At 43.0% G+C, this 20817-nt stretch overlaps 1 protein-coding gene across 7 annotated transcripts in view; it reads right to left on the reverse strand.

The window, feature by feature from the left end:
- The window catches only part of FARP2 (FERM, ARH/RhoGEF and pleckstrin domain protein 2), a 109310-nt gene that overhangs the window by 77916 nt on the left and 10577 nt on the right, over positions 1 to 20817 (reverse strand). For 6 of the 7 annotated variants that reach the window (XM_044751501.2, XM_044751500.2, XM_044751498.2 and 3 more), the window contains exon 2: positions 15783 to 16014. In XM_044751501.2, the coding sequence (XP_044607436.2) occupies positions 15783 to 15986 (204 nt within the window). In that variant the 5' untranslated portion in view covers positions 15987 to 16014. Of the gene's footprint in view, positions 1 to 15782; positions 16015 to 16289; positions 16621 to 20817 lie in introns of those variants that run through there. The other variant, XM_070489168.1, reaches the window with a different exon arrangement.

Here is a 20817-nt window from a genome sequence, read left to right on the forward strand (position 1 = left end):
TGACATGGGTATACCAGGCATACTGCAAACAAAAAAAAGCAAGGGAATCTGAACTTTATAGAATACATGGTTGAATTTAGGCCAAAAAGGCAGTGAGACAAAAAAAGGACATTTTACAAGAGGAAAACAGTGCTATGCCCATCAAGACATAACAATGACTATCTTTGTACCAATTAACAGTGTCAACATTCATAAAACAAAAATACAGGAGGTAAAAAGGGAAATATAGACATAAACACATTAACAATGGGAAGCTAACGTCCTTCCTTGGTGCTTAAGTATCAAGTGGACAAAAGCAGTCCACAGACAAGTCGCACGCAGACACACAAGTGCACAACAAGCAGTGCCCGAGGGCTGGAGGAACTAAACGGGCGACACAACCAAAATGTCAAAGGGTTATTTCTGGGTGGAGGAGAAGAAGTAATTGTTGCCCTCTGTGCTCTTTCATATTGATGGAATTTTTTTACTGTGATCATGTATTAATTTTATAATATGAAAAAAATACACTAAACTTTCTAGGGTGGAAAATGCAAAAAAAAAAGACAAAACACTATTATTTTATAAATCCAGTTGACTTGAATAATCAAAAACAACAGCTTCAATTTCTAACCTGCAGAACACTGCAATACAGAACACTGGTTCTCAGAACTTCACAGCAACAATTTTCCAAAACAAGTCTGCCCTCCTCTAGTGCTCTTAGTTCTCTCCCAACTTGATTTCACTAAATCAGAAAAAGCTGAAGCCCCGCAAACCTTTCTTAGCAAGAGTTTATCAGAGCCTCTCAACACGCCTATTTTTATTCTTTATGCTAGTATGCTAACAAGTTCAATTTTATACGTTAGTAATTACATTTATAATTTCATTTTATAATACAGTTTACATTCATAACTATATTCAAGATATGTTTCTATTATTTTCCATGGTTTTAAAAGATGTGAGATTGATGTAAACTAAAGCCAGAAGCAAACAGCTATAAAGCTGAATATGCTTATGCCTGATTTAATAAAGTTTGACAATTAAAGCTCTTTAATAAAAGAGCTCACTATGCATTTTTAACATGTATGTTCAAACATATTTTCCAGGTGGATAGCAATGTCCAGAGCCTTAAATCATTGAGTTGTCTTAACTGAAAATTATTTTAAGAGGAAAAAAAGGCTTTTTGTCTGCTAAAAAAATCTGACTTTACTAGTTTCAGATATCAACACATGCAAAAAAGCATATGTCCACATATTAGTAAGGACCACACAAATCCAAAAAGTATAATTATGAGAAAACATAAATATCTAAAAATAGAATACTAAGAAAGAATGTATTTTTCATAGATCACTCAATTTACTTTAGAAAAAGATATTTCAGATTTGTCAATAAACTTAGGACAGAAGTCTAAATTGAAGCTTTTGAGAAGGTTCTCAGGTCTGGGCAGGTGTTCAAGACAGTGGACTGAGGAGGAAAACACTTCTTTTTGATTTTCACTGTCATCAGAAAAAGCCCGTAAGTAAGGCCTGGGATCCTCTCTGCCACTGTGGCAAAATGAAGCTGTGTTACATAAACTACAAAGTGATACGCATAAAAGCACAACACATGTGCACAGAACATTCCAACAACAACAGTTTGGAAGCATTTACAGATGTTTTTCGTGTTTCTCTTTAACGACTAGTCAAAATCTCCCTAAAAATAAAAGCCCATAATTATTGCAACCCAGGAGTCAAGGACTGAGGATAGTTTAGAAAAGCTGCCTCCTTGGCCAAAAGTGTAACATCTCTGATACTTGCATCTCCATATGAACTAGTAGGAACATGAAGATGGTATCACAGAAGGGCACCTTCTGGAAGGTCATGGCAATGGCCACCCCTGCCCCTATGCACAAGAGCCCAGGTCCCTTGAGGACACAGCAAGGGCCCTCCACTCAGATGCTGAGGAGCACCTCAAACTCCATGTGGCCACAAACAGCTCTCCCCACGGGCTCCCGTCCAGGTCTAAACCTGGGACCATCTTGGCTCTTTGCTTTCTAAGCCCACATTTTTACGCCAGCAAATCCTGTAGGCTCCAGCTTCAAGATATTTCCAGGACCAAAGTGATTCTCACCAGCTCTCTGCTCCTCCTGTCCATGCCGCACCCTGGGTCAGGCCCTGGCCTGGCTTTGATCCAGTCATCATGCACTCGGTGCACTTCTGCCTCTGCCTCAAGCCCCCTGCACGTGCTGCTCCAACCACCTTGAACACTCTTCTTGAGAAGAGAGGTCCGCAGTGCCCACCCACCTTCCTTCCCATCTAAGAGTGCAACCCCACATTCCCCTGCCCTCCTTGTTTTATTTCTCTCCTGAGCACTATGGGCTTTTTCTGTTTTACGGTGTTTATCGTCAAGCCCCCACTGCAGAATAAGAGAAGGCTGAATTTCATTGTCCATCCTGTTCACCCCTGCACTCCCAGCTTCTAACACAGTGCCTGGCGGATGGCAGATGGTCAGTAAACACCTGCTGAACAATGCTGTCCCCGAGAGCCACTGGGTCAGTCAGCACAGCCCAACCCACACCAACGGCCCATTTCGCAGGCATGGAATCCTTGTGTGTGCTTTCCATAATTTTTCTGACCTTTTCTTCACCGTAAGTTGTCACATTCTGTGAAGTCTCCAGCATTCCCTGATTCTTATTTCTGTTTTTTTTATTACTTCAAATACAATGTATTTACTATTTCCTCCACTCTTAACTTCCTATTTTTTTAACTTCAAATACAATGTAGAAATATTTGTAAATCATATATCTGATAAGGGGTTAAGATCCAGGATATACAACAATAAAACTGGATTCAAAAATGGGCAAAGGACAAAGAGAACAGATTAGTGGCTATCAGGGGAAAGGGAGGGTGGGCACAAAGGGTGAAGGGGTGCACCTACAACACGACTGACAGACAATAATGTACAACTGAAATTTCACAAGATTGTAAACTATCATAAACTCAATAAAAATTAACTTTAAAAAAAGAAAAGATTGGCTAAGCTACAAAAATAAAAAAAAGGGCAAAGGACTTGAATAGACATTTCTCCAAAGAAGATATCCAAATGGCCAATAAGCCCATGAAAAGATGCTCAACATCACTGATCATTAGGGAAATGCAAATCAAAACTACAATGAGATACCACCTCATATCCATTAAGATGGCTGCTATCAAAATCCCAGAAAACAACAAGTGTTGGTGAGGATGTGAAGAAATTGGAATCCTTATGTACTGTTAGTGAGAATGTAAAATGGTACAGCCACTAAGGAAAACAGTATGGAGGTTCCTCAAAAAATTACAAACAGAGTTACCATATGATCCAGTAATCCCACTTCTGGGCACGCGTCCATAAGAACTGAACGCAGAGTCTTGAGGAGATGTGAGTACACCCATGTGCACGGCAGCATCATTCACAACAGCCAAAACACAGAAGCAGCCCAAATGTCCCCCAACACTGAATGGATAAGCAAAATGTTGTATATACACACAACGAAATATTATTCAGCCTGAAAAAGGAAGGAAATTCTGCAACATGCTACAACATGGATGAACATTGAGGACATTATGCTAAGTGAAGTAAGCCAGTCACAGAAGAACAAATACTGTAAGATTCCACTAAATGAGACACTTAGAGTACTCAAAATCCTAGAGACATAAAGTAGAGTGGTATTGCTAGGGGCCAGAAGGGGAGGGGAGAATGAGGAGTCAGTGTTTCATGGGTACAGAGGTTCAGCTTTTTAAGAATTATAGGGATGGATGGTAGCAATGACTGCTCAATAACGTGAATGTATTTAACACCACTGAATTATGCACTTAAAAATGGCTAAGATGATAAATTTTGGTTATGTGTATTTTACCACAATTAAAAACTAAACCAAAAAATAATGTAAACCAAACACCAAAAAAATAAAACTCCACAAGACAAAAAACAAAACAGATAAATGTCTGCTAAAACTGTCTAAAAAAAATAACATTTTGCCTATCAAACTGGAGATTTTATTAAAAATTATAATAGGAAATGTTCACAAAGGTGAGAGAAACGAGCACTTGCCTACACTGCGGGTAAGGGAATAAAGTGCTTCTGCTGCTCATGGGACAAATTTTACAATATGCATCAAAGATATCAAAAAATTGTACAATACCTTCACCATTCACAAAAATAAACTCAAAATGGATCAAAGACCTAAAGATTAGGCCTGAAACAATAAATCTTCTAGAAGAGAATATAGGCAGTACACTCTTTGACATCAGTTTCAAAAGAATCTTTTTGGACACCATAACTCCTCAGATGAGGGAAACAATAGAGAGAATAAACAAATGGGACTTCATCAGACTAAAGAGCTTCTTCAAGGCAAGGGAAAACAGGACTGAAACAAAAAAACAGCCCACTAATTGGGAAAAAATATTTACAAGCTACTTATCCGACAAACGGTTAATCTCCATAATATATAAAGAACTCACACAGCTCAACAACAAAAAAACAAACAACCCGGTCAAAAAATGGGCAGAGGGCATGAACAGACACTTCTCCAAAGAAGATATAAGGATGGCCAATAGACACATGAAAAGATGCTCAGCATCACTAATCATCAGGGAAATGCAAATCAAAACTACACTAAGATATCACCTTACACCCGTTACATTGGCAAAAATATCCAAAACCAAAAGTGACAAATGTTGGAGAGGTTGTGGAGAAAAAGGAACCCTCATACACTGTTGGTGGGAATGCAAACTGGTGCAGCCACTATGGAAAACAGTATGGAGATTTCTCAAAAAGTTAAAAGTAGAAATACCTTATGATCCAGCCATCCCACTACCGGGTATCTATACTAAGAACCTGAAATCAGCAATTCCAAGAGTCCCATGCACCCCTATGTTCATCGCAGCATTATTTACAATAGCCAAGACATGGAACCAACCTAAGTGCCCAGCAACTGATGATTGGATAAAGAAGATATGGTATATAGACACAATGGAATTCTACTCAGTCATATAAAAGGACAAAATTGTCCCATTCGCATCAACATGGATGGACCTTGAGGGTATTATGTTAAGTGAAATAAGCCAGACAGAGAAAGACGAACTCTATATGACTCCACTCATAGGTGGAAGTCAACATACAGACAAGGAGAACTGATTGGTGGTTACCAGGGAAAAGGGGGAGGGTGGGGGGAGGGCACAAAGGGGGAAGTGGTGTACCCACAACATGGCTAACAATAATGTACAACTGAAATCTCACAAGGTTGTAATATATCATAATCTTAATAAAAAAACAAAAAATTGTAGAATACCTTCTGATGCAGAACATCCATTTCTAGACATTTACCTCAAGGAAACAATCAAGAAGTGTATAAAGATTTACATCCATTTCTAGACATTTACCTCAAGGAAACAATCAAGAAGTGTATAAAGATTTATTTCAGAGAAATTGAAAATAGAAAACTACGTAAGCCATTAAAAACTTTTCAAAGAGTAATTACACAGAAAAATGTTCACAATATGTTAAGTTTAAAAATACACTACAAAAATGTGTATAGTACGATTCTAATTTTGTTTAATGTACATGAATAGATAAATGTGAATGTCTGTTCCCGCTGGGTGGTTGTCCTTGGCTGTGGGCCACTTAAGATGTTCTGTTTTTCTACAATGAACATGTATTACTTATGTTATGGAAATTCAATCACTTTTCAGATGAAGTCGCTCTAAAACAAGAAGCACAAGGAACCCCGGGTGACATCTCGGCTGGTGTTCTAGGAGTCAATGCAGAGGGAGGCGGCGTGTAACCCTGGGGCTCTGCGCTTGCCGTGCAGGGCAGGACTTGGAAGGGTCTCACCAGAGGACAGCTTCACTCCAGAGAGCTGAGGTGCTGCCAGCGCAAGTGCTAATCTTAGTGGACACAGTATTTGTGAAATAGTAAGACAATTATAATTTCAGAAAAAAACATGTATAAAACACTCTGTACAAGTGAAAACGCAGAATGCTCTCTTTGAAAGAAGAGACCTAATTGTAATTCTACAATTAACTTTCTAGAGAATCTTGGTTACTTTCTATATCTAAAAGTGATCAATAACATAGAATCAGCTTTTTCAATACTGAAAGTGAATTGTGGAGCTTGTATGACCTAGAAATGACCCATAGAAGTGAAGCTGGAATGGAGCCTTGAGAACACTGCACCTTCTAGTGTGGGTAAGAGAGAGGTGTTGCCTATTTGGTTCGATGAATGAATGAATGAATGAATGGAGGGGAAGGAATGAAGGTCAGGAGAAATGGCATCAGCAAAGGGTGCCCAGTGGACAGTGACAAGCCGATGGGAACTTGGTGGGAGGATATACGTTCCAGAACATGTCAACTCTGCTCAAAGCCACCAGCCCTCCATCCTGCCCAGAATCAGCTGAGGGCCTTCTCAACAACACGGCACGTTTTAAAGGCAAGCTTGGAGACCCGAATTTGTAGCTAGGTGTGAAAGGCCCATGGGAGGCTGAGAGCACCAGAAGGAGAGCAGCACTGGTGGATGACCTAGCTGGTGGGAGTCATCAGGACAGTCAGGGAGATGGCTCCAGTGACAGGCCCCACAACAGGCCTGGCACAGGGCAGCAGCACCCAGTGAGGAGGGAGGTGAAGAGACAGTAGCAGAAAGGCCCCAGAGCAGCATGGTGGCTGGGCAGGAGGGGAAGAGGCAAACACACTGGGAAGCACTCCTGTGCGGACGAAGGGGACGTAAAGTGGCACAGCAGTCTGCAGAGCAGTCCCACCATGTCTACACAGGGCTGAGACGGGCACAGCCCAGAACAAGAAAGGCTACACTAGGGGCTGTCCCCGTGGCCGAGTGGTTGTTTACACGCTGTGCTTCGGCAGCCCAGGGTTCTACCAGTTCGGATCCTGGGCACGGACTGGCACCGCTCGTTAAGCCATGCTGAGGCAGCGTCCCTCATGCCACAATCAGAAGGATCCACAACTAAAAATATACAACTGTGTACCGGGGGCTTTGGGGAGAAGAAGGAAAAATAAAATCTTTAAAAAAAAGAACAGAAAAGAAAGTCTACGCTAGAAACACACCCTAGAGAAACACCCACACACGCACACAATGACATATACAAGAATGTCTGCAGCAACACTGCTTGTAAGATCCAAATGCTGGAACCAACCTCAGTGTTTACCAACGGAGCAAGAACGAATCCTGGATACTCAGAAAGCATCAGGATGAGCCAGGGCTACACGGATCAACATGGGTAGGTAGAACACCGGAGTGTGTGCTGGGCAGCTGAGGGAAGGCCTGCAGAGGACTTTGAGTCCTTCTGGTCTCTGGGGACTGCCCTCACCTATAGCCCACGTGGCCCCAGCAGGGGCACCCCCCAGTCACAGGTCTTGATGAGGCTCCTCAGCAAAGCTGGTCCCAGACTTGGAACGAGGCACTTCCTCATGCTATCAGGTGGCTAAAGATTGAGATTTAAAACTAGGTCCTAACCTGCCCCATGTGCTGAGTGTTTAGGGAGAGAGAGAAGGAAGCTGGCTACAGAAAGGGGGATGAGTATGCTGGGCATGGGGTGGCAGGGTGGGGGCACCGACGAAGAGCTCGTCAGGCAAGCATCACCTCTGAGCGGGCCATCTACTTGTGGGGGAGTTGAGCCAAAAACGCAGGCATCTGAAATTTTGGGGAAGGGATGAAAAGAAGTGAAGAGGAAAGGCAATTCAAAGGCCAAGTCAGGGGCCGGCCCTGTGGCCAAGTGGTTAAGTTCGCGCACTCTGCTTCGGCGGCCCAGGGTTTCACCAGTTGGGATCCTAGTCGTGGACATGGCACCGGTCATCAGGCCACACTGAGGCGGTGTCCCACATAGCACAACTAGAAGGACCTGCAACTAGAATATACAATTATGTACTGGGGGGCTTTGGGGAGAAGAATGAAAAAAAAAAAGATTGGCAACATTTAGTTCAGATGCCAATCTTAAAAAAAAAAATGAGTTTAAAAGGGTGAATTTAAAAAAAAAGAAAAAAAACCCCAAAAACAAAGGTCAAGTCAGTAAAATAACTATAAGTTCAGCTCTCTGGCCTCCTAGGAACAAATGACAACAGAACCAAACTGTTTCTGATTAGAAATGGGAGCATTACATGGGTCACAACAGAGATGGGGTTTCTGGCAACAGCACGGGGAGTGGTCATGAGTGTGGGCTCACAGCTCTGATGGGCCAACTATTAGCTGTGTCACCTGGGGCCTCACTCCACTCTGCATTCCCATGTACTGCTAGGGCTGCCAAAGATACGAGATAAATCCACCAAGTGCTAGAACTCTTAGGTGCTTAAGAAATGACGTGACAAGTCAAGATAACCCAATAGGCAAGTTTCATTTCTATGACCCTCCGCTGAGATCTTGAAATAACTTTGTTATTCTCCATTAATAACAACTGTGGTAATGGGATTTTTACTGGCATGGAGATCAAGAGGGTGACATTTCCCTATTTTCCATTTGCTGGACTAACTTCCTCATCAGTTATCATCACTGAATCATCTAATATAGATTGTATATACCAACCTTGCAGGGGTGTGTGAGTGTGTGAGTGTGTGTGTGTGTGTGTGTGTGTGTGAGTGTTGGGGTTGGGTGGGGAGGAGCTGGCACTGGGAGTTTTGATACCACAACTGGGTAACTAAGAATAAAAATGTCCACATCCCCGCCTTGTCCCACCCTGCCACATTCCTGGGCATCAGGGTCAAAGAAACAGATCAACTTTCCAAGACAAAATAATAGGTTTCTAAAGCTAGGGCAGAGTCACATAATAGCTGTATATACTAGAAACACATAAGAGCTTTTGTATAAAGCCTATATTATCCCCAAATTTCAGATGTTGAATTACTAACTTTTTCTTCTGAGATCAGACCAAAATAAGTTCTAAGGCGGCTTATTTGCCATATTTAGGATGTTCATGTGGGAGCAATGACAAACATCTTGCTATGATACTTTCTGGAATTTTGACTATTCCTTCCTGGCCAGAAAGAAAACATTAAGTTTTTACTGGAATAGTAATTTAAAGTCTTCTAGTATGGAACTTCATAACTGAGAACTTGTATTCCTACTTGTCACATGTTTAAGCTAAAGCTTGTGTAATTCTTAAAAAAGAAAGCAAGCTCACTCTAAAAATTTTGAGTATGTTAAAGAAAAAGGGAACGTGAGCACAGATTAACAATAATAAACCCTAACGCTCACTAGAACCTGATCCCACTTGACAGCACAGGCACGGGACGCTCACTCCCGGGTGACGTCTCACACCCCCAGTATATCCCAGACGGTTCTTTTAATCAGTACAGGTCACTTCTTCCACAACACTAACTTCCAGACGACAGGAAAGCTGAAGCCACGTCACTTCCTAACCCTGGTAGGGAATGATCAGTTACTAAAGGAGTGACTGGTCTAGGAGAAGACCTCTCTGCCTGCTGCCCTTTCTTAAGGAGCGGGATTAGACACTTTTCACACCTGACACGGCTTAGAGCTGAAAGCACGCAGGACTTCGCACACAGGACAAGGCAAGCTGACACATGGCTTCCAGATGGTGTCTTTCATGGCTCACAAAAAAAGACTTTCTAGAGCTGAGGCCAGATTCCTATTTTCAAAACCACAGAGTTCATTTAATCAACTGAAAACAAATCAAGACTTCACTAGATCAAACAATGACCACTGATCTTCGGGAGCTAAAAGTCCCACTGATAAACGTCAAACACCACTTAAAATAAGACACGATTGAAGTCTACACAAACGGCTCCACCCTGAAGCCGCCACACAGGTTTCCCTCCCTTTCTTTGCACCACTACAATAAATGCCCTTCCACACAAAAAGAACGAGTTTAATTTAACTAGTAATCAGTATAAAGAACCATACAGTCTACCTTACAAATCCTAGTAAGCACAAGTTTGTTGCAGCAAAAAATCTAAATGGACGAGCGTAATCATAAATATCGGGAGTTATTACTTACAAATGAAATAAATATTTATTTAAAAATACAGTGTTTCAATAAAAGTTTCTGGTTCTATAAATTTACATGACAACTTGACAATTAAAAAAATTTTTACAAGTAAGCTTCCACTCTTTGCCAGCTTCATTTCCCCAGGTTCACTATGGCCAGCCCTCAGCTGCGCTTTCTCTGTGGTCTTCACAACTCTGGGATGGAGAAATGTTCTTTCCCTATGCGGTAACTGGGCTAGCAAAGGGTTAACTTCAAAATTACTCACAATCTATCTAAAAGACCACCCCCGAAGATAACTTTTTAGTGGCACAATTCTTGTACTTCTGGCTCAAAACCATCCCTTCTTTAGCCATTAAAAATACCTTTTAAAACTTCATCTCAAACCACAATGAGATACCACTTCACAACCACTAGCTTAATAGTCAGATACTAATAAGCGTAGCTGAGGATGTGGAGAAACTGGAATCCTCAGAACATTGCTGGTGGAATGTAAAATGGTACAGGCATTTTGGAAAACAGTCTGTCAGTTCCTCAAACAATTAAACAGTGTTACCATGTGACCCAGCAATTCCACCCGCAGTTATACATGCAAGAGAAATAAAGACGTATTTTCACACAAAAACTTGGACATGAATGTTTATAAGAGCATAACTCATAATAGCCCAAAGGTGGAAAGTCATCAGCTGACGAATGAATAAACAAAATGTGGTCTGTCCATACACAGGAGTATTATTCGGCCATATAAAGAATGCAGTGCTGATACAGGCTACAACGTGGATAAACCTCCAAAACATTATGCTGAGTGAAAGAAGCCAGTCACAAAAGACCACATATAATTCCACTCCATATGAAATGTCCAAAACAGTGCAATCCACAGAGAAAGTAGATTACTGTTTGCTTAGAGCTGAGGGGAGAGGGGATGGAGGGTAGGGACGTGATAGCTAAAGGCTGTGGGGTTTCTTTTTGAAGCGATGAAAATGTTCTAAAATGGAATCTGTGAATATACTAAAAACCGCTGAATTGTACACTTTAAATGGGTGAATTGTACGGTATGGGAATTATATCTCAGCAAAGTTGTTAAGAATTTCAGCTCAATTTTACCCTTCAACACTACTAAACACTGTTTGAGAAAGAGCAGACCGTAGCTTCCAGCTTCAAACCATCCTGATTTACGGACAGCAAGAATCAAATAGCACATGTTATCTAGATCTAGAAAGAACGAGCTGGAACAAAATACCCCCCAGCACCCAATCAACACCACCAGCTTCTCTGTCAGCAGTTTTAGCTCTAGAAACATCTGCCACTATTGTGGCGGTCTGCACTGACAGAAAGCAAAGTTCATTTGCACACTCTGGGAGATGGGAGAAACAAATAAAACTGGAGACTCAGAGAGCTCACCTTTCTGAAGAAAATATGAGAGCAAAGGCTGTCTTTCTTTTTGGAGACAAACATGAAACAATTAACCACAGACTGACGGAAGGACAGACATGAGCACCACCAGGGGGTCTGCAGGACAAGTTGCTCTGTATTTTCACTAAAGCAAACCATAAGCATTTAAAAAATAACCACATGTCAAATTAAGTTAAAAAGGTCCCTTAAGTATAAACCTTCAATATTGACGAGCAGATTCTACAAAGCCCACACCGTGCCAGTGTTTTGTAACCACTTGTATGCAGAAGCCACTGTTTTCCAAGGTAACATCAGCACATCAACCCTGCAAGTTTACAGACACTAGTGCTTAAGATTCGAGTAAAAAATAAACCAAATAAGCAGACAATAAGACAGGTATAGATGCCCCCCAAATCCAAAACAAACAAAACAAAAACACTTGAATCCCTCAGGTCAGAAAACATTGCTATAAAGGGAAAAATTCAAAACATTCTTAAAGAAAGCATGTTAATCCAGTCTAACTTTTGATTTTCTTCATTCAATACATATTTACCAAGCAAGACGCTGTCCCAAACACTGAGGACACAGCAGCAGATCGAATAAAGCTTCGGAACTTGCCTTGGTCCAGGAGGAGAGAGGCCACAGGCAAGCTCTGGGACAGGGGGTGTCTGCCCGAAGACTCACCTTTTGTGCTGCCAACTGAGACACACCCAGCCAGGGATCTCACTGCTCTGCACACTCGCTGCCCTGCACCGAGAGTCTACAGCATTCTACAGACCCAACCACAACAATCTGTGTCTCCAGTTCAAATATAAAGGCGGGTCGGGGCGGGCCGGGGGGAGACAGAGAAGACCAGTGGATGAGTGACAGTGGAACAGTGATGCGAGGCCAAGGTAGGCAACTGGCCTTGATCTTTGGATCTTTTGAATCTTTGGAGCTGTGGCCCATGGGAGATACTGGGGAGAAAGAAGAAGGGCAAACCTGCCTTCTGGGGCCAGCCCCTTCCAGAGGGCTATGGGGCAGGCACTTCCCAAAGGCTGCTCCGCTTGCTCAGGGCAGGCCCTACAAAGCGTGTCATCAGGCACACCAGCCCAGCCCAGGGACACCAGATACTAGAGCTTCTGGGGCCAGCCCCTTCCAGAGGGCCATGGGGCAGGCACTTCCCAAAGGCTGCTCCGCTTGCTCAGGGCAGGCCCTACAAAGCGTGTCATCAGGCACACCAGCCCAGCCCAGGGGCACCAGACACTAGAGCTTCCCAGACACAGTCTTCTTCCCAGAGACTGCATTCCTGATCCACCGGCAACAGCTATTGTGGTCGACTGCAGAAAATGGCCACAAATTCCTTGGCCCTGCCCCATCAAGGTAGCTCTACTTCTCCACCCCTTGAATCTGGGTTGGCCTGGTAGCTTGTTTTGATCAGTAAGACCTGGAGGAAGCTGCAGTGCATGAATTTCAAGCCTAAACCTCAAGACATCGCACAGCTTCCACTCCTGAGAAGGTTTCCAGCAACATTTGAACAAGGCCAAGATAGCTCGCTAGAGAGTGAGATTCTGCATGGACAGAGGCTCAAGTTGGGGCCCCAGACACGCAAGTAAGGCCATCCTAGACCACCAGCCCCTGCGAGCCAGCCCAGACCAGAAGAGCCTCCAAGCCAACACTCAGACATGCAGTTAATATTAAATATTTGTTGTTTTAAGTTACTAACTTACAAAAAAAGTATTGAATTTTAACTCTTCCGAAAAGGTATGCATCAGTGAGTAACACAACTTAAAAAGTAGCCTAGGGGCCAGCCTGGTGGTGCAGTGGTTAAGTGCAAACATTCCGCTTCGGTGGCCCGGGGTTCGCCGGTTCGGATCCTGGGTGCGAACATGGCACTACTCGGCAAGCCATGCTGTGGTAGGCGTCCCACATATAAAGTAAAGGAAGATGGTCACGGATGTTCACTCAGGGCCAGTCTTTCTCAGCAAAAAAAAGAGGAGGACTGGCAGCAGATTTTAGCGCAGGGCTAATCTTCCTCAAAAAAAAAAAGTGCCCTACCCAACTCAGGACGTGCAAAAGCAATTGGATTCTTTAATTTCTGGTAACTCTGCCAGGTATATTAAAATACCAAACATGATGGTTAGATTTGATTAATAGAAACAACAACTCAACTTAATAAAACTTCGACAAGCTCTAAATATTTTGAAACCTTTACAAAATGCTATCTCTGATTTTCTTAAGTATAAAACGACCCAGACACTCAGTAAAAGTGAGTTTCTCAGAGAAGGATTACATCTTATTTATGACTCAACAAGAAATGTATGCTTTTTTCTTTTTTGGTCCTAGTTTTAGTTGATAAAGTCCATTAAGCAGGACAAAAAAAGATCTCTAAAAGTAAATTATAAATAGGGTAATTCTTTTCTTTCTTCCTTCCTTCTTTTCTTTCTTTTAGAAATTTTGAAACTGTTTTAGGCCTAGACCATAGCAAACGTGTTTATCATAGGATGGCCACATGGATATTCTTCCAAACATTTGTCTGGAAGAGATTTGGGACCCAGCTAAATGCCCAGACCTTTAACCTGCTCCTTGCAGGTGATTCATCAGAGAGTGCCATGGTAAGACGGGAAATGCGTCAAGGGAAGAGAACCAACAGCTAACCACCAGCTCTCCAGGGTTCCAAGGCTGCCTGTTTCAGACCGCCTTCCCTCTGAAGGCTGCCTCTTGCAACAGAGGAGTGAGTTGGCAAGTTGGACAGACAGGTCCTACCAGTTTCAATTACCAATGCCCAGATGAAATGATATTTGATTTCTTCCTGAAATAAGACCTTAAAAGAAGCATTTGGGGCCCCCTGAGTTCAGACACTAGGAATCCAGGCACTAGATACCTGCCATCAAACACTCAAGCAAGAGAGGCTGGAAGTCCTGGGCTCCAAGCAAGAGGACAGGCGGAAGGTGCTCCTACCAGGCCTCCTGCTGGCTCCTCCCTCGTCTCCTCCTTCCCCCACCCCTGCTGTGCTCACCTCCTCTTTCTCATGCAATGCATTCTACAATTAGGCACCACCAGAGCCTGAAGGGGGTTTGCTTCACTCAAGCCTCTTCACGGCCTGGCCCACAGCTCAACAACCTTTTTATTTTCTAAGTAGCATCTTGAGTTCTTCACAGAAATCCCTAAGCACAAATAAGCCTCCTGTTAAAGTTTAAGTTCATTCTCTCATCCTTACTTTTGCGACATCTGAGCTAGCTTGGCCTTGCTGGAAGGTTGATGGAAACGCTCTCAGGAGTTGAAGCTGTGCAGTCTCTTGGTCTCTCGAGGGCTAGGCTTGGAATTCGTGCATTGCAGCTCTTATGTCACAAAAGTAAGGACAGGATTGAATGAACTTACACTTCAGCAGGAGGCTTTTGTGATATTTAGAAGGAAAAGCTTCTAAAGATATTACTTTAAACCAATATGAAAGTATTAGAAAAAACAGAATATATTTATGCATTACATATGAAAATAAATAATTTTTAAAAAGAACATTCATTCTAACGCCATTTAGAAAATCAGAAAAAATGTTTTCTAACATACTGCATGGGTCTAAAAAAAGTTAAATATGTATGTATATATATACTTAAATATATATACATACATATATATGAACTTAAATACATATATATTTGCTATACTCAATTGTTTTTGCCAACATTATCAGTGAAATCTATTATTAGGGAATTTTTAATGTTTCTTAAAAAAAAATTCTTTTGGTGAGGAAGACTGGCCCTGAGCTAACATCTGTGCCAATCTTCCTCTATTTTGCATGTGGGATGCCACCACAGCATGGCTTGATGAGTGGTGTAGGTCTGCACCCGGGATCAGAACCCGAGAACCCTGGGCCACCAAAGCAGAGCGTGTAAACTTAACCACTACACCACCAGGCCAGCTCTTATTATTAGAGAATTTTGAAAATAAAAATTTTATTGCTGACCTAGAAAAACAAGTTCTATGTTACTCACACTGTGCAATACCTCCTCATGCCAGGCTCTTTGCATAATGAGTTCTCAGTCTTCATCCCAGCTACTGTGAGAAGAGGGGGACTATGATCACCCCCACATTTCAGACGAGGAAGCTGACACATAGTGAGGCTAAGTGACACCCCTCACCCAGGCAGCCAGTGGCTAACCCAGGGAGATCTGGGCAGAGGCAATCTGGTTCCAGTTTGTGCTCCACAGCACTCAGCCAGCCTCTCAAAAGTGAAGAATGGAAAGACCAATTATGCCTGGATTTTAAAGGAAACTCAGAAGAATACCACTGTTCAAAGTAGAAGGAGAAACTCAGATTCACTGCTTCCAAGGATTTTATTGTGCGTCACCAAAGCCACTCTTGGTCAAATTGATAAACAGGCAAAGTCTAACCAGCAAAATGGAATTTGGTACAAAATACTTGAATTTTAGAAAATATAAGGAAATATGCCTCCAAAAATCATGCTTCTTACCTCAATGTCAAATATTTCCACAGTGTTGTCCAGCAGCTTCACTCTGACGTGCAGGTGCTTCTCTTGCATTCTGGCCGATGTCTGTCCCGTTCCTGCCGAGAGAGACTGCCCAGGCTCGAGGGTGCTAACTCCTGCAGGGATCTGGGTGCCCAAGCGTGTCCCTGGAGTTTGCAGGATTCTGTATGTTCCTTCTATCTCCCCCATTCTTCACCAGCTAGGAGTGAAGAACATGCTAAAACAAAAAGACCCCAAAGAATTATCACCAGTTATTTCAATATTTAACATAAAAATCAGGTACACTATTTCTGCAACGTCTATGAGTCTTAAATTACATCAAAATAGTTAGAAAAAGATTATCTTCTACTCCTATGTGGATGGGTGGAGGATAAAATCATAACAAGCACCACCCCCAATAACAATATTTTCTGGGTGCTTCTGTGAGCCAGGCAGTGTTTTAACTCACTCAACCCACAAAACCTCAAAAGGAGCCACATCATCACAACTCACCTGGGAGAGGGCAAGAGAGGTCAGCAGCGCCCGCATCTTTCCCAGGCTGCCTCGAGTCCCCCCGCACATCCTCCCTCCACCAGCCCACATACGCACTGTGCAGACCACATGCTGCAAGTGCCGGGCGGCATGTTTTGGCAAAGGTAAACGGTACCACAGCACAGTGCCAACGTGTCAGGCAGCGCGGCAGGCCTCTCCTCTCCGCTGACCGGGTGGGGAAAATGTCAGTAACAGTAGGTGAAGACAGCCAGGCCTGCTTGCACGCCTTCCTCTTTCTGAGTTTCACCCAGCAGGCTGCAGTGGGCACCACCAGTGGTTCGGGAGGTAATTTCAGACACAGCAGCGACAACAGCCCGGGCGAGTGTCATGAGGACCACGCGTCTCGTGTCAGGAGGCGTGCGCACGGGTCAGGCCCTTCCCAGCCCCTGCCTTACCCGGTCCTCCAATAACCTTGTTATCATCACCACCCACTGCCCACTTAACTGATGACAGCAGCGAGGGGCCCTTGTGGCCTTTTCAGTCCTGCCAAGGGAGAGGTCTCTGGTTTTAAGCTATCAAGTTGAATAGGGCTAATCACTTCCTTGTTTTTTGTTTTTTTTTTTAAAGATTTTATTTTTTTCCTTTTTCTCCCCAAAGCTCCCCAGTACATACTTGTATATATTCTTCACTGTGGGTCCTTCTAGTTGTGGCATGTGGGACGCTGCCTCAGTGTGGTTTGATGAGCGGTGCCATGTCCGCGCCCAGGATTCGAACCAACGAAACACTGGGCCGCCTACAGCGGAGTGCGCGAACTTAACCACTAGGCCACGGGGCCAGCCCCTCACTTCCTTGTTTTTAACAAAGAAAGAACAGGCTAAGTATCAGCTAGAATCTAATAATACTAGGGTGCTTTTAGTTGTATTTATTAATATAGTTATTTTCTATTTACGGCAAATTTCCTTCTTAAATATATATTTATGTTTGAAAGTCAATTTGAAGAAAAATACGTCACATAGCATGGCAAAAACAAATGTCAGAGATTTAATCCAGAAAGAATGTAGCTGCTGCAAAAATTATTTTATTTCACTTAATCATCTTCAAAAAGTCACTACTAATTTGTGGTACAATGTTTGAGGCTCAGTCTCACTGAGTCCCTAGGTCGTTCCCCTGACAACTAACTGCTCTGAGGCCCCTGGCCCCCTCCTCCTTTTCATGCTCATTTTGTTATCAAGCGAACCAACTCTTGAACTTTTTATCTGTTGAATTAAGTTCAAAAACCTTCTCTGTGACCCGCTGCTGAGCAACTGCTCCTGCACCCTTACCCCACCCAGCAGACAACCTTCCAGCCACCCGGGCAAGAATTCTCACGCATGTCTGACTCATCAAACAAGCAAGCGGAAAATAAGAACGCTAAAACCCCCAGGAAAAGTGAGTAAAATGATGAGACTGAGTGTCATTTTGCCAAATATGTCTCCCGTCCCACTTCCTTCACAAATGAAGGATGGTCTCCCTTCGTGGACAGGCACGTTCATGACCTGAGCCACACCTGTCTTCTTCAGAATTCCTAAGTTGTATGCTCCCTGTGGGCAGGAACTACATTCTTAGGGTGAATGTTGGCTAAGTATTTACTTAACGTCCCCGGCATGGGAGAACATGAACTGCCTCCTTACCCCACACACTGTACAGACGACAGTCACAAAAGACACGGACTATGGTCACAAACAGAACCACACTGCAGAAAAGCACTGTCTTCATGCCACTGATGTCAAACGTGAGATACACGAGGTTCTGGGAACCTTAAACATGAGCTCTTTCATTTCAATTTTACAAGCTTGAGTAGTTAATGCAAAAGTAAGAGGCTGTGAATGAAGAAGGCTCCCTTGTAAGTGTCATCAGTGTGAAAAGAGGTGAAAGTAAGTTCTTGGTCAGTCACGACATTTACTCAATGCTGAACCACCAAGAGTAGGTTTTTTTCTTTTTGAGGAAGATTAGCCCTGAGCTAACTGCTGCCAATCCTCCTCTTTTCGCTGAGGAAGACTGGCCCTGAGCTAACATCTGTGCCCATCTTCCTCTACTTTATATGTGGGACGCCTACCACAGTGTGGTGTGCCAAGCCGTGCCATGTCCGCACCCGGGATCCGAACTGGCGAACCCCGGCCCGCTGAAGCGGAACATGAGCACTTAACCGCTGCACCACCGGGCCAGGCCTCAAGTAGGTTCTTCTAAAACAAGCTATGGGATGTTTTATTTGGGGAATCAAAGCAATCCTTCCCCTTTTAAGTAAAGCTACAATTCTGAAAACATATATACAACCAGAAAACATTTTTAGAAGTCAGTTCTCTTATTTATTCCACTGTGTAATTCTCTTTTACTTTTTCTTAATTTTAGATGCAAAAATTTCTTCCAGTTCTTTCTCTTATACTCATTATAAAAAGCCATACCTAAACACATACTTCTAAAAAAAAAAATGGGCAAGACTAACCTATAGCATCCAGAGGGACATATTTGGGTGAGAAGACCATAAGAACAACATGCAAGGAGGCTACTACTAGAAAAGTCAGGGTAGTGGTCCCTCTTGGTGAGACGGGGGTCTATCCCTGGGATGGGGTACAGGGAAGAGGTCTCTGGTGTGTCCAGCACAGTTCTAGAGCTTGATAGGGACAGTGTTCACTCTATAATTCATTAAGCCATAGATTTGATTCATGCAGTTTTTCTTTTCCTTTTTTTTTTTTTTTTGCTGAGGAAGATTCACCCTGAGCTAACATCTGTGCCAATGTTCCTCTACTTTGTATGTGGATCGCTGCCACAGCATGGCTGCCAATGAGTAGTATAGGTCTGCCCCCGGGAAACAAACCCAAGCCACTGAAGCAGAGCATGCCAAACTTAACCACTAGGCCACAGGGCTGGCCCCTCATGCAGTTTTTCTATATCTGTGTTTTGTAATAAAAATACATTTAAAACACACTTTTTTTTTGAGGAAGATTTGCCCTAAGCTAACACCTGTGCCCATCTTCCTCTATTTTATACACAGGACACCTGCCACAGCATGGTTTGATGAGCAGTGTGTACGTCTATGCTGGGATCCGAACTGGCAAACCCCAGCCACCAAAGTGGAGCATGCGAACTTAACCACTATGCCATGGGGCTGGCCCCTAAGACAGCACACTTATAATTTATCATTGCTTCATCTCTCTTAGGAATGAAAGACGTATTAAGACAAATGAGAAACACTTTTCTTGGTTCAAGGAATACTAAAACAGCTCACAAGAGGAAACCTTTGCAGGTTTGTACACTTTCTGAGTAGCAAACTTACAACCTAGTTATTTTCCTCTAGTTCAAAGTAAGACATCAATACAGCTTAAGCTGAGACTCAGGGCCACAAGATGCTCTTGTTCCAGGTCATCTAAGGGAGACAAATTCACTTAAGAGGAAATGATCCCAAGGGGTACCCTGCTGATATTCCCCCAAAAATCCGTCTGCTATCACACAATAGTAATGTGGCATATGCTACCTATGTAATAATCTCTTGGCTTTAAGATTAAGAAAGCTTAGAAAGTAAGACGCTTAATAGAAAATTGGTATGTAACCCCAATGCCGTGAATGTTAGTTAACCTTAATCTCAAAGTCTCTCCATCTATTTTAGAACAACAGCATAACTGGACACTTACTGTAGAAACGAGCTACAGCCTGATCACTTAATTCAGCATGACAGTGGGAAAAAAATGAAAGGAAAAATGCACGCACTGAATCTATTTTACACAAATTATAACCTAACAGAAATTACTTTGTTTTGCTTTGTGTGCTTATAAATACTAAAAAGGCAACAAAATGGAAGCCAGACTAGGAAGGCAAGACCACTAACAGCCCTTGACGCACCAAGTGCTGTGTAGTCCTGGCAGCCCAAGGTCAGATGTTAGCCCCTGCCCACTTCTCTGTGCTGCCAGAGAACCTTTTCAGAAGCCCAGAGGGAAGAGGCGGCGTAAAGAACCAGGGACTTATGGGGACTCCAGTTTATTTTCCCATCTTCCTTCCATGTGAATGAAATGCTTTGAATCTTCATTCCTGAAATTATTTCTGGTGGCTGGAGACAATTTCTACTACTGACATTTAGTGCTACCTACTTTAAACTTGCCTTCTATGCATATATTCTCATTTAAGAAAAATTAAAAAAACCACCTTGTGATATGTCATTTCCATCTTAAAGTTGGAAAAATTTGGCTCAAAAGTCTGCCAAGGCTTTGGGTGATGACGTGTCAATGGTCTGTAACAAATGTACTACTCTGGGGGGATGATGATAGCACGGCGAGGCTGTGCATGTGGGGGCGCAGGGGGCACATGGGAAATCTCTGTATCTTCCACTCAAGTTTGCTGTGACTTAAAACCGCTCTAAAAAATAAAGTCTATTAAAAAAAAAAAAAGAAAAGTCTGCCGTGGAACACATAACTCAGAAGTGACAGAGCCAGGATTCGAGCCCAGCCTGGAGTTGGCCACCTCCCCCCATCTGCTGGAAAATCAGCACGTGGCTCCCCAGGAAAAGCACAGCCCACTG

The sequence above is a fragment of the Equus asinus genome, chromosome 19, assembly GCF_041296235.1.
Source record: "Equus asinus isolate D_3611 breed Donkey chromosome 19, EquAss-T2T_v2, whole genome shotgun sequence".
Lineage (NCBI taxonomy): Eukaryota > Metazoa > Chordata > Mammalia > Perissodactyla > Equidae > Equus > Equus asinus.